Raw genomic sequence first — 11,680 nt, forward strand, 5'->3', positions numbered from 1 at the left:
CTGCAAAAAAAAATAACAAGGCTGCATGGGCTCTTCCCTCGTTAACCTGTCATCAATTAAGCAGTTAAAAGGTGTGGAGTTGATTCCAGGTGTGGCGTTTGCATTTGGAAGCTGTTGCTGTGAACACACAACATGCGGTCAAAGGAGCTCTCAATGGAGGTGAAACAGTTCATCCTGAGGCTGAAGAAAAAGAAGAAATCCATCAGAGAGATAGCTGATAGATGTTAGGAGTGGCCAAATCAACAGTTTGGTACATTCTGAGAAAAAAAGAGTGCACTGGTGAGCTTGGGAACTCAAATAGGCCTGGACGTCCACAGAAGACAACAGTGGTGGATGATCGCAGAATCCTTTCCATGGTGAAGAAAAACCCCTTCACAACATCCACTCAAGTGAAGAACACTCTCCAGGAAGTAGGTGTATCACTATCTAAGTCTACCATACAGAGAAGACTTCATGAGAGTAAATACAAAGGATTCACCACAAGGTGCAAACCATTAATCAGCCTCAAAAATAGAAAGGCCAGAATTGACTTTGCCAAAAAACACCTGGAGAAGCCAGCCCAGGTCTGGAACTGCATTCTTTGGACAGATGAGACTAAGATCAACCTGTACCAGAATGATGGGAAGAAGAAAGTTTGGAGAAGAATCCGGGCAGTGTGATGGCATAGGCATGCATGCCTTCCAATGGCACTGGGTCACTTGTGTTTATTGATGATGTGACAAAAGACAGAAGCAGCCGGATGAATTCTGAAGTGTATAGGGATTTACTTTCTGCTCAGATTCAGCCAAATGCAGCAAAGTTGATTGGACGGCGCTTCACAGTACAGATGGACAATGATCCAAAACATACTGCAAAAGCAGCACAGGAGTTTTTTAAAGCAAAGAAGTGGAATATTCTGCAATGGCTGAGTCAATCACCAGATCTCAACCCAATTGAGCATGTGTTTCACTTGCTCAAGACAAAACTTAAGGCAGAAAGACCCACAAACAAGCAACAACTGAAGACAGCTGCAGTAAAGGCCTGGCAAAGCATCACAAAGGAGGAAACCCAGCGTTTGGTGATGTCCATGGGTTCCAGACTTCAGGCAGTCATTGCCTGCAAAGGATTCTCAACAAAATATTGAAAAGTAACATTTCACTTAGGGTTATGTTAATTTGTCCAATTACTTTTGAGCCCCTGAAATGAGGAGTTTGTATAAAAATAGCTACAGTTCCTACATGTTTAATCATATATTTTTGTTCAACCCATTGAATTAAATGAAATGAAGTAGAGACCTTTGATATACATTTTATGAAGACAAAGGGACCGTTTGCTTCATTACTTTATTTTGAATAAAGTATTAATTCTGATTTAAAAAGGAGGCCCCCTGTCAGTCATGGGCCCTTAGAATCGTCCTAACTTTTCCCCCCCTTTACAGCGCCCCTGGCTACTGTCACATTTCATGCCAGTTGCCTTCGCTTGAGGGAGGAGTTGAGGGACAACACCCACTTAGGAGACCGGAGCTGTGTCCCATTTCATATCGTTGGCGCTGCCTGTAATGCGGCATCTTCTGTATAGAGGATCTTTGTAGAAACAACAAATGGATAAACACTGAATTTGTCATGTATCTGCAGTTAGAGATGCTAACGCTGCTGATGATTCATATTACATACAGTGTGACTTGTGTGTTTGCAGCAGTCAACAGAATAATGAGTGGAAGGTGACTGTTGCTACACATTTAAATGAGTTCATTGTTTCTGTTTGTCCTCCAAAGTTAACAACTAAGTACATTGTTTATCAATGTCAAAAACAACTTAAATTAGTGTTTTTTGATCGATGGTGTGGTCTGAAGTACGGCTTTCCAGCCCTGGTGTGTGCATGCGTGTGTGTGCGGGGATGCGCCTGCTGTGTGTGCGCCCTCTAATGTATTTCTTATCTCCGGGAACATAATGAATTAGCTCTGCCCTCAGATAAGACACAAGGCTTGTTTGGTATTGATGTGGGCGTCTGCAGTTAATGTAGCAATTGGCTTCCAACCTCTAAAGATGTGAAGAAGATACGGGGGGTGACGTGTGAAGAGGCGTCCGTTAAAGAAAGTTGGGGGGGGGGGGGAGCGTCTCTCCCCGAGGAGGCGGCGCAGACGGATTTAACTGTAATGAGATGAATTAGACGACACACATGATGCGATGTGACAGACCGAGACGAAGAGGGAGGACGACGTGGAGAGAGGCCCAACAATTTACTTGCTTTCACCTCTTTGAAGGGTCTCTAATCAAAATCCTGCCAAACCACAGGTGATGTGCACTAAATGGCCAAACGTATGTGGACAGCACAACAAGCCTTTCAGAGGGATGCAGCACTCTTGGAATTGCTAAGCTATTGGGGCGTGATCACCGAACCATCAAACGTTTTGTTGCAAATAGTCAATCAGGTCGCAAGAAACGTGTTGAGAAAAAAAGATGCAAATTAACTGCTAAAGATTTGAGAAGAATCAAACGTGAAGCCGCCAGGAACCCATTATCTTCCAGTGCCGTCATATTCCAGAACTGCAACCTACCTGGAGTGTCCAGAATTACAAGGTGCTCAGAGACATGGCCGAGGTAAGGAAGGCTGAAATCCGACCACCATTAAACAAGACATAAGTTGAAAGGTCAAGACAAAGGTTTTATGGACTGATGAGATGAGAGTGGCTCTTCCCGTGGCTGGATCAGTAACGGGCACAGAGCTCCACTTCCAATCAGACGCCAGCGAGGTGGAGGTGGGGTACTGGTACGGGCCGGTATTATTAAGGATGAGCTAGTTGGACCTTTTCCGGGTTGAAGATGGACTTAAAATCAACTCCCTAACCTACTGCCATGTTTTAGAAGACACTTTCTTCAAGCAGTGGTACAGGAAAAAGTCTGCATCTTTCAAGGCGGCCATGATTTTTATGCAGGACAATGCTCCATCGCATGCATCCAAATACTCCACTGCGTGGCCACCCAGCAAAGGCCTTAAAGATGGAAGAATAATGACATGGCCCCCTCCTCCCCTATAAACCCTATTGAGAACTTGTGGGCTCTTCTTAAACGGGAGATTTACAGTGAGGGAAGACGATGCACCTCTCTGAACAGCATCTGAGAGGCTGTGGTTGCTGCTGCACAAAAAATTGTTCAACAGATCAAGAAGCTTATGACTGCTACTGAAAAGAAAGGTGGCTATATTGGTCACTGTATTCTTTTTTGGAAATGTCAGAATTGTTTATTTGTAAATTTGGAGTTGTTTGTTTGTTATTCTCACTTTAACAGATGAAAATAAACAAGTGAGATGGGAAAATTTTCGTTTTTCATTTAGTTGCATAATAATTCTGCACACTAATTGCTGCCCAATAATTCTGCACAAATGCATATTCTCCTAAGAAAGCCAAAAACTCACTTTTACTGTCTTAAATATTCAGATTCTAGGTTTATTAACATTTTGGATTGACTGAGAGCACTGTATTTGTTCAACAATAAAATGAATCCTCAAAAATACAACATGCCTAATAATTGTACACACAGTGTAGATGGTTTTCTTATTCATTTTAAACATTCCCATTCTAGGACAGTGGTCTCAGACTTTAGGACCCTGCTGTTTATAATATCAACAGGCTTTGGCATGGATATATATGTATGTAACATATGTCTACAATATAAGAATACAAACATAAATTGTATTTGTATTTGTATAAATGTATGACATTTTTACATGTTTTCTTCTATATATTCCATATATAGAAATTCAGTATATTTACATATATTACATTTGAGTATGAGCAGCAGACCTGCTGTGCCCCAACTGTGTTAAACTAGCTTATTAGTTAGTAGTTAATTGCACATGTACCAGTTGAACACGCTTGTCAAATTTAGCTATAATTAGTGCCAAATCAAATGGTGCTTTCTGGGAAGTTATTTGGAATTTCATGACCCGTAAAATAAGGCACTACCGAAAGCATTTCTTTTACAGAGCTGGCCTTGTGCACAGGGGCAGAGTCATATTAAAAACTAAACTCAAACTAAATTGGAAGAACACTGTAGTCTAAAATATCCCAGCATGTTGCAGCATTACGATTTCCCTTCATTGGAACTAAAAGATCTATAGACCAACTAGGAAAAAAGACTCTCATTAAAACGAGAATTTCTCCATGGCATCTGATCTCTATAGTCAACTGCTTGTACAGTCATTACTTAGGGAGCAGATACATATGAAGGTGTTATCTGTAGCTACAGTATAATACAAACAAAGCTGTACTTCACCACCGCCTGACCCTTATAGCCTGTTCACATCTCAGTGGCTGTCTCCTGATCCTCCTCCTCTCTCAGCTCTTTGTGTCAGGAGTTGATTCACTGTTTGTTAGTCAGCGACTCTCCATTAACCCTGAGTTTGTCGAGGTCAACGTCCCTGCAGTGTGTCCTGTTCAGACCTGCAGAGCCACACCAGGCAGCAGCGGGGCTCTGCTTTTTATGTCGCCGAAATGACTTCCCCCCCTCAGTATTTATGTGTTTTCATGTTGGCAACTTCGGTTAATGAGCTCCGTGAAATGAAAAAGGAAAGCAAGAACCACAACAATACCAGAGATGGTTGTCTTATAAGTCTTAAATCTCTGGTCTGTTGAAAAGAAAAACTGAAAGAAAATTGAAAATGAAGCTGCAGCTCTTTCAAAGCTTGTGAATTCGGTTTGAATGATTTCATGCCAAGTCCAGTTTTGGCCAGAGAAACTTCTACCACTGTTTTCACTGTTAGTTTTAATAGTTGTGATAACTCTAAGACTTCCACTACTACTGTTACTGATGTCAGTAAGTCAACACTTCCTGCACAGATGCATCAGAATAAAAGTCCAGCAGGTTGGGGCTTTTAAATCTAAATGAACAGGAAGTGTCACTTTTCACTGACGGTAGCTTCACTAATTAAAAGCTAATCGGAAACACCTGGAAACAATTAGTGACTATAACCGCCGCTGTGTTAAAAGGAGAAGCTGAGAGCAGCAGTCTGGTGAGTGTGATGAACTTACTGCTGTAAAGAGGGACATTATACTGGATTTACCATCAGCACTGATTGTTATCACGATAATCCACTGAGGTATATTAGTAATTCTCAGCTGCGCTGCTCCATCATTGATCATGTACACTGGATATGACCTGCCGCTGTTGGGTCTTTAATAATTCAGCTCCCCCCTCCCTGTGACCTCTCCTCCATCTGTGAAGATCAAGCTGGTGTAAAGTGATTACTCATTCCCAGCTGACACAGTCCTCCACTAAACCTCCCTCACGGCTGAAATATTTACCGAGGCCTCTGAAGCCGCTGGAGTGGGAGGTGTGGGTGCAAAAAGCATCGCATCCAAGTCGATCTCCATTAAACTAAACTTCGGGCTGACTATCTTTTCCAAGAGTTGGAAATCACAGAGGACACTATTTTTTTTTTTTTTTTTGTTGTTCTTGTTTCACTTTCCCCAACTATTTCATTCACTTGCACATTGACTTGTTAGGAGTGAAAAATCAAGTTTCAGAGAGACCAACAGCAGCAGCTTTCTCAGACAGCAACAGGTCAGGCTGACTGTGAAGTTTCCGCTCCCTGCTGGTGTGCAAGACAAACCAAATCAAACACTCCATCACACTTGTTGACTGAGAATTCAAAATTGTGATTTTTAAAATTTGAACAAATCATTAAAGATTTTATTTTTATTTTTATTTTTTCCCCAATGAAAATCAATTTTTCATGATTTTGAATTTAAAGTACAGAGTGCCAGCTTTATCATGCAGCCTACACATAGGCTGTGTCCCAATTCAGGGGCCACATCTTTCCGAGGACACGGTCTACGAAGGTGTGGCCCTTTGTAGCCGTCATAGACGACGAAGGCAGTCCGGTCTACAGAGAATTCCGCAAAGTGCGGCTCCTGTTGCCGAGAAACCTACACGACATGTAACTGTTCTTTCACGAAAACCTGAGGTTTTAAGGCCCTTGGTTTTAACAGTTATACTGAAACCCAATACTTATCATTAAAAGTGTAATCTTGAGCTTTCTGTCGGTGTTGTCTGCTGCCATATTATTTTCATTACCGGCGCGCAATGAATCTTGGGAAATGCCGGGCTACGAAGGACGGAGCTGTCGGAGCCTTTGTTGCCCAGGAAAAGGACGTATTCCTTGGAAATGAGACATCCCCTTTTGCTGCTGTGACACAAGCCTCCGAAGGACGGAGCTACACAGCTGTTGTCTCATCGTTGGACGGATTAAATTCTCATCATTTAAAAACCATTTTTTATATCTTTTATGATCAGCGTTATTTCAGTAACTAAGTGACCTTTCTGTAGTTTCATGAATGAAACGATCAATGCTCTCGATCGTTTGGCTGCTGTGAAAACACAACATCTGATTGAAGGTGCTTTCCTCCTCTTAGCTTCCTGCTGAGGTTTCTTTCTCTTTTTTTTTGGAGGGTTAAAACTCTGTGATTTGGGGTCACATATAAAAAAAACTGTATTGATTCGACTTGACAAATACAACCAGAGACAGAGTAGCTGCTCAAGGCCAGTTTTCTGCCCCCAGTGATACATGTGTTATTTTCCAGCTGAACTCAGTGACCTGTAACTCCTCCGCTGTTGCCACCGGTAACCACATCACCAAAATCAATGGGGACTGAAATCAGAATGAAGATATAACTAAAAAACTGATTCAAATCAGACTGTGAAAATGCTACAGCAGCACAAATCAGCTGCTTTCTTTTATTTATTTTTTTACGACATGAAGCCGCAAAAAGACACCACCTATCATCAACAGTCATCTTGGATCAGGAAACAGCAACAGCTGTTTGCGTTGGAACATAAAACCTATAAGTGAAAATAAGTGTACACGTATCAAACCGCTCCTTTAGATAAATCATTAATTCATTCGCTCATTCATTCATCCATCAGTCACCTGTCTCTTGGTGTGTTCGCTGACTTCTCCCGGCATGTCGTGGGCACTCTTGATGAGCGTGCGGGCGATGTGGTAATAATACACAGAGATGATCACCAGAGGGATCAGGAAGTAAACCAGGAAGATCATCACAGAGTGGATCTTTGGATGCATCGGATTGGACAGCGGGTACGGCACGCAGTTCACAAAGGTGACGTTCATGTTGTCCCTGTGACCCTGAGAGGGAGAGGAGGGGAGGGGCGATTGAGGAGGAATTTGGGAGAAAGGAAGTGATGAAAGAGGAAAAAGAGGAGAAAGAGGAACAGCAGGAAGAGAAATTGATTGAGGAGAGAAGAAGGGAAGAGGGCACATGAAAAGGAGGGAGGAGAAAGAGCCGAAAAGATGAGGAAGCAAAAGAGGAGAGAAAATGAGAATAAGGGAAGAAATTGAAGGGAAAACAGTCAAAGGGATAGAAAAGATGAAGAGAAGAAAGAGGTGATGCAAGAAAGGAAAGTGAGAGGAGAGGGAGAGAAGAGAAAAAGGAAAGAACAAAATGGAAAGAGAGAGAATGAGAGGATAGAAGAAATGGGAGAGAAGGGAGGAAAGGAGACAACTCGAAAGGAAAGAGGATAAATGAGCGCAGAATTAGGAAGAAAAGGTGAGGAAGGAGGTGAGACGGTGGAGGACAGATCGCAGAGTCAAATCATCATCTATAAATCTGACTGTGAAGACTTGGCAGCTGTCGGGGCTGATGTTTGTCTGGAGGGAACGCCGCTGAGACGCCGCTCGCAGAGTGTGAACTCCTTCACCCGCTCCGCTGAGCGGCTTCCGCCTCTTCGTAAGACTCTGCTTTACAAGGCGTCATGTGACCCGTGCTCTGCCCAGCTTCTGTTGTTGCGGCGTACGTTGCAGCGCGAACGGGACCTGCTGTTTGTCGATCTTACCTGCAAGGAGACGACTTGAGAGAAAATGGCCTCGGGGACGGCGAGCAGGACGGACAGCAGCCAGATAGAAACAGCTTTCAGACACGTCCAGAAGACAGCGCTGGACGTCTGGATGTCCATCGGGTTCACTATCGCCTTGTACCTGTTGAACACAGAGAGGGAAACATCAATTTAATAGCAACAAGAAAGTTCACAATAAAACACTCTGAAAACAGCTGAATTATGAATAACCACAGAGAGAGAGAGAGTCAGATCAACCCTGGAAACCACTTCATCTCAGTGATTGAATATTTTAGACACGTTTTACACAATATGAATAGTTTACTTTTTAAAAAATACAGGACCAAGGCCGCAGAGTTTGATTTTATGATGATGTAACATTGTGGTAAGAACGAACCCGATGAGCCGCAGAGCGAGACCCTCAGACCTGCAGCGGGGCGGGAGTCTGCCACCCGTAATCTTACAGCCGGTTTTAATATTCATTGCAGTCATGCATCTAATTTTCATCTTTCATTCATCCTTCTTAAACTATTCTATTCATCTATCATATATCATACAACAAATGTAGCTGAGATGGGACTGTGATAGGCCGAGACACCTGTCAATCAAGCAAACGTGCCCCAAAGTCACACCTTTACTACACCTGACTGGGATTGTCTCTCATAACTGCCGAGAAGAGAAACCAGATTGAGACCATGACCTCTGTCTTGTGGAAATATATTTACTGCATTTTTTTTGGGGGGGGGGGGGATTAACACCCTAACCTCACAAGAGTTCTAAAAAGTCCTGTCACAGACACTCCACACTTTATTATTCTGCAGCACACACACTAACTCAGATATTTTGGCGACATTCCAACAGGGATCTTTGAATAAACACATTAAATTAGACTTTGAAAAGGCTGCCACTGTAGACACTATATTAATAAAAGAGGAAAAACCATAATGAAACAAACCCATAATCACACTTGAGGTTTTCTGGCCTGAAACCAAACACAAATCATTGAATAACTCTTTTCCCCCCTCCTGACAGCATCGCTGGTTCCAGGCTCTTTGTTAGTTAATGAGAAAACTCCATCAGCCATCGGACGGCTCTGGCTGCACACTGGAGGACAAAGAGAGGAAACAATGGGGCCGTGTCACTCTAACCATAATTATTCTTTATGTGTAATCATCAAACTGCATTTTAAATTCCTCATTAGGCGGAGCAGATCAGTGATTAAGCTGGTCGGGGCCTCAGCACAGGAGTGACAGCCATCTGGTAATCCAGATTCCACAAATTACATCGTTGAATTTAAGCTTAAAAAATACAAAATCAGGAAAAGAAATGGAATAAAAACTAATTTTATAATTATTTATGGACTGCAATTTTTCTACGATAGCTATTTCCATTCTCTGTGTAGCTCTATGGTATTTTTTTATTGGGGTCTGCCTTTCCCACAGGAGATTCAAATTGAGATTCAGAGGGGATTTCCTGGTGTTTCAGTGTTACTTCAGTGTCCCTGTTCACTCATCGCTGCACAGCTGTATCACAGCTGGGTCAAAAGATTACGCTGGCGATATTGATTTCTGTTTGTTCTTTTCAACAAAAATCACGTGAAAGATGTTCGTCCGTCTCCCAATTCTTTCGGAGTTTTCCACCAGCTCTCAGCTCAGAGCTCATTGGTTCCTATGTCCTCGTCGCCCCTGTGCCTTACTGCTTTGCCTGCTATTGCCCTGGCTTCCTGGTTCCTGGGAGACTCCGCCTACCTTGGATTGCCGACCGGCTGCACCTGTGAGGAAGAGCATAAGAGTTTGGTCCTCTGGTTCCTCACTGGTGCTAGCTGATCTTTTAAAAAGTGTCTTTTTTTTATTTTTTTTATCGGCTATTCATTTTGAAATTTTGCAAGAGAGGAAATGAAAGGAGAAGAAGCTACGGTGAGGTATTGGATGAAGAGCTGTGAGCCAGGCTGCACACATCCAACACGAGATAAGCTTTTACTATGCCTGAGCTGATGGGATGATTTGTTTCCAGCTGAAGCTCCTGTTTCATTAAAACACACGGATACTGCCAGAACCGCCAGGAACCACATCAACCCGCGCTGAAATCTTAAGGATCACAGATTTAAGTAGTATACACAGCACCAGGTCCCTGAGGCCGAGGCTGCCCAGTGCACCTGTAGCACTGCATTATTTAAACCTGTGCTTTTCACACTGTGGCTGCGATAATTTGCAGTTGAATGTTTACGTGAGCAAGAAAAGTTTAGCCCCATATCTGCAGCAACAGACGGGCAGGAACAAACACTTCCTGCTGCTGCTGCTGCTGCTGCTACATACCAGCATTTGTGTATAAATATGAAATGGAGCCTCCTTCATCCCCAGCGATGCTTGTATTAGACTGTCAGCGTGTTAAACTGTGTTTACGTTACTCTGACTGATTCCAGACCTTGTATTTCCACCAGGGTATGGTGAAGTTGTGCTCCGTCAGAATACAGATAGGGACAAAAAAACAAGAAAAAGAAAAGAAAAACGTTCTCTTCCTGCTTTACACAAACAGGGTCAGAGTGAGGTCAGACCAGCGCTTCATTCACCCTGCACGCTCATTCATTCATTCATTCATTCATGGACCTGGGAGTCGACTCACCTCACACTCTGTCATACACTTTTTGGCCGATAAATCTTGCATCAATTTGCTGTATCGTAATTGGCTTCGTGTATTATTGATGTAATGATTCATTGATTATTTATGTCATGTAGGAGCTATACGTTTTAAGCTGTGTCCTCAGGCTGTAAATGTTTGGCACATAAAGTCCGGGAAAAAAATGTTGCCAGCAGTTACTAGTGTGTAAGAGCAACAAGGGAAATGGTACCGAGCGATTGTCATCACCGCCGGCTCCTGGCAAAGAAACCGTGTTCTGCAGCAGAGGAAACTCACCATTACAGCCATATGTGATAGTGTCGCACATGGCTGCAACACTATGGGGATTAATGTGCTGCTCTGTCAGCCTCCACTCCTCTACAGTTTGAGTCTTTCCAGCAGATGCTGAACCTGTTGCAGGGTGATGCCATTCAGTCTCCGTAGGGTCAGTCAGGTCCAGCGCTGATGTTGGGTGATAAGATCCGGTTCACACTTGGTGTTGCAGTTCACCTCAAACATGCTGGACGAGGCTCAGATTGCAGACCCGTCAAGTTTTTTCCACACCAAACAGGGAAAACAATTTGTGTATGGAGGGATTGTCATGTTGAAACAGGAAGCAGACGAACATGATGTCACTGTGTACTGTAGCGTTAAGATTTCCCTTCATTGGAACTGAGGGACTCAAACAGAGAGACAAAGCAACTATTGTTCCAACTGTGAAGATGCCCTTTAAAAAAATAACAGCTGTTTAGTCACAAACCTGGCAAACAGAAGGCAGTGATCTACAGCGTAACCTTCCGGGACAATCCCTGAGGATGGATTTTTCACTGAAGAGCTGTTGACTGAAAAGCTACATTATGTACCTGAGTTCCAGGGTCGCTATCATCCATCTGAATCTGCACAAATGTTCAGGATAAGGGTGCATGCCCTTGCAAATACAATAAATAACAGTCTCAGTTCTATTTGTGAAAACCGATCAAAGCTGGAACAGGACTGAGTGCAGAGCAACAGGCTCTGCTCTGCAAAGTTATCCACATAACTGAACTAAAGTGATGTGTGTGGCACATAAGAACAGAGGTACAGGAAAGGCAAACTAGGCAAAGGTTTAGGGGCCCCACAAGGCCCCTCCACAGTAGCACATTTTGCAATGACATCTATAAACCCCCTTAAACCTCGCATATACAAATACACAAATGTAAATTGTATCTTCTGCCAATAGTCTGCACGGGGGCTGG

At 43.1% G+C, this 11,680-nt stretch overlaps 1 protein-coding gene across 1 annotated transcript in view; it reads right to left on the reverse strand.

The window, feature by feature from the left end:
- The window catches only part of nmbr (neuromedin B receptor), a 54,399-nt gene that overhangs the window by 19,360 nt on the left and 23,359 nt on the right, over positions 1–11,680 (reverse strand). Inside the window, exons 2-3 of the mRNA XM_023411067.2 lie at positions 7,830–7,971; positions 6,907–7,122 (exon numbers count right to left, since the gene is read on the reverse strand). Of these exons, the coding sequence (XP_023266835.1) occupies positions 6,907–7,122; positions 7,830–7,971 (358 nt within the window). The remainder of the gene's footprint in view (positions 1–6,906; positions 7,123–7,829; positions 7,972–11,680) is intronic.

This window comes from Seriola lalandi, unplaced genomic scaffold (assembly GCF_002814215.2).
Source record: "Seriola lalandi dorsalis isolate HSWRI2012SDOR001 ecotype SW California unplaced genomic scaffold, Sedor1 jcf7180002054448, whole genome shotgun sequence".
In the NCBI taxonomy this organism is placed as follows: Eukaryota; Metazoa; Chordata; class Actinopteri; order Carangiformes; family Carangidae; genus Seriola; species Seriola lalandi.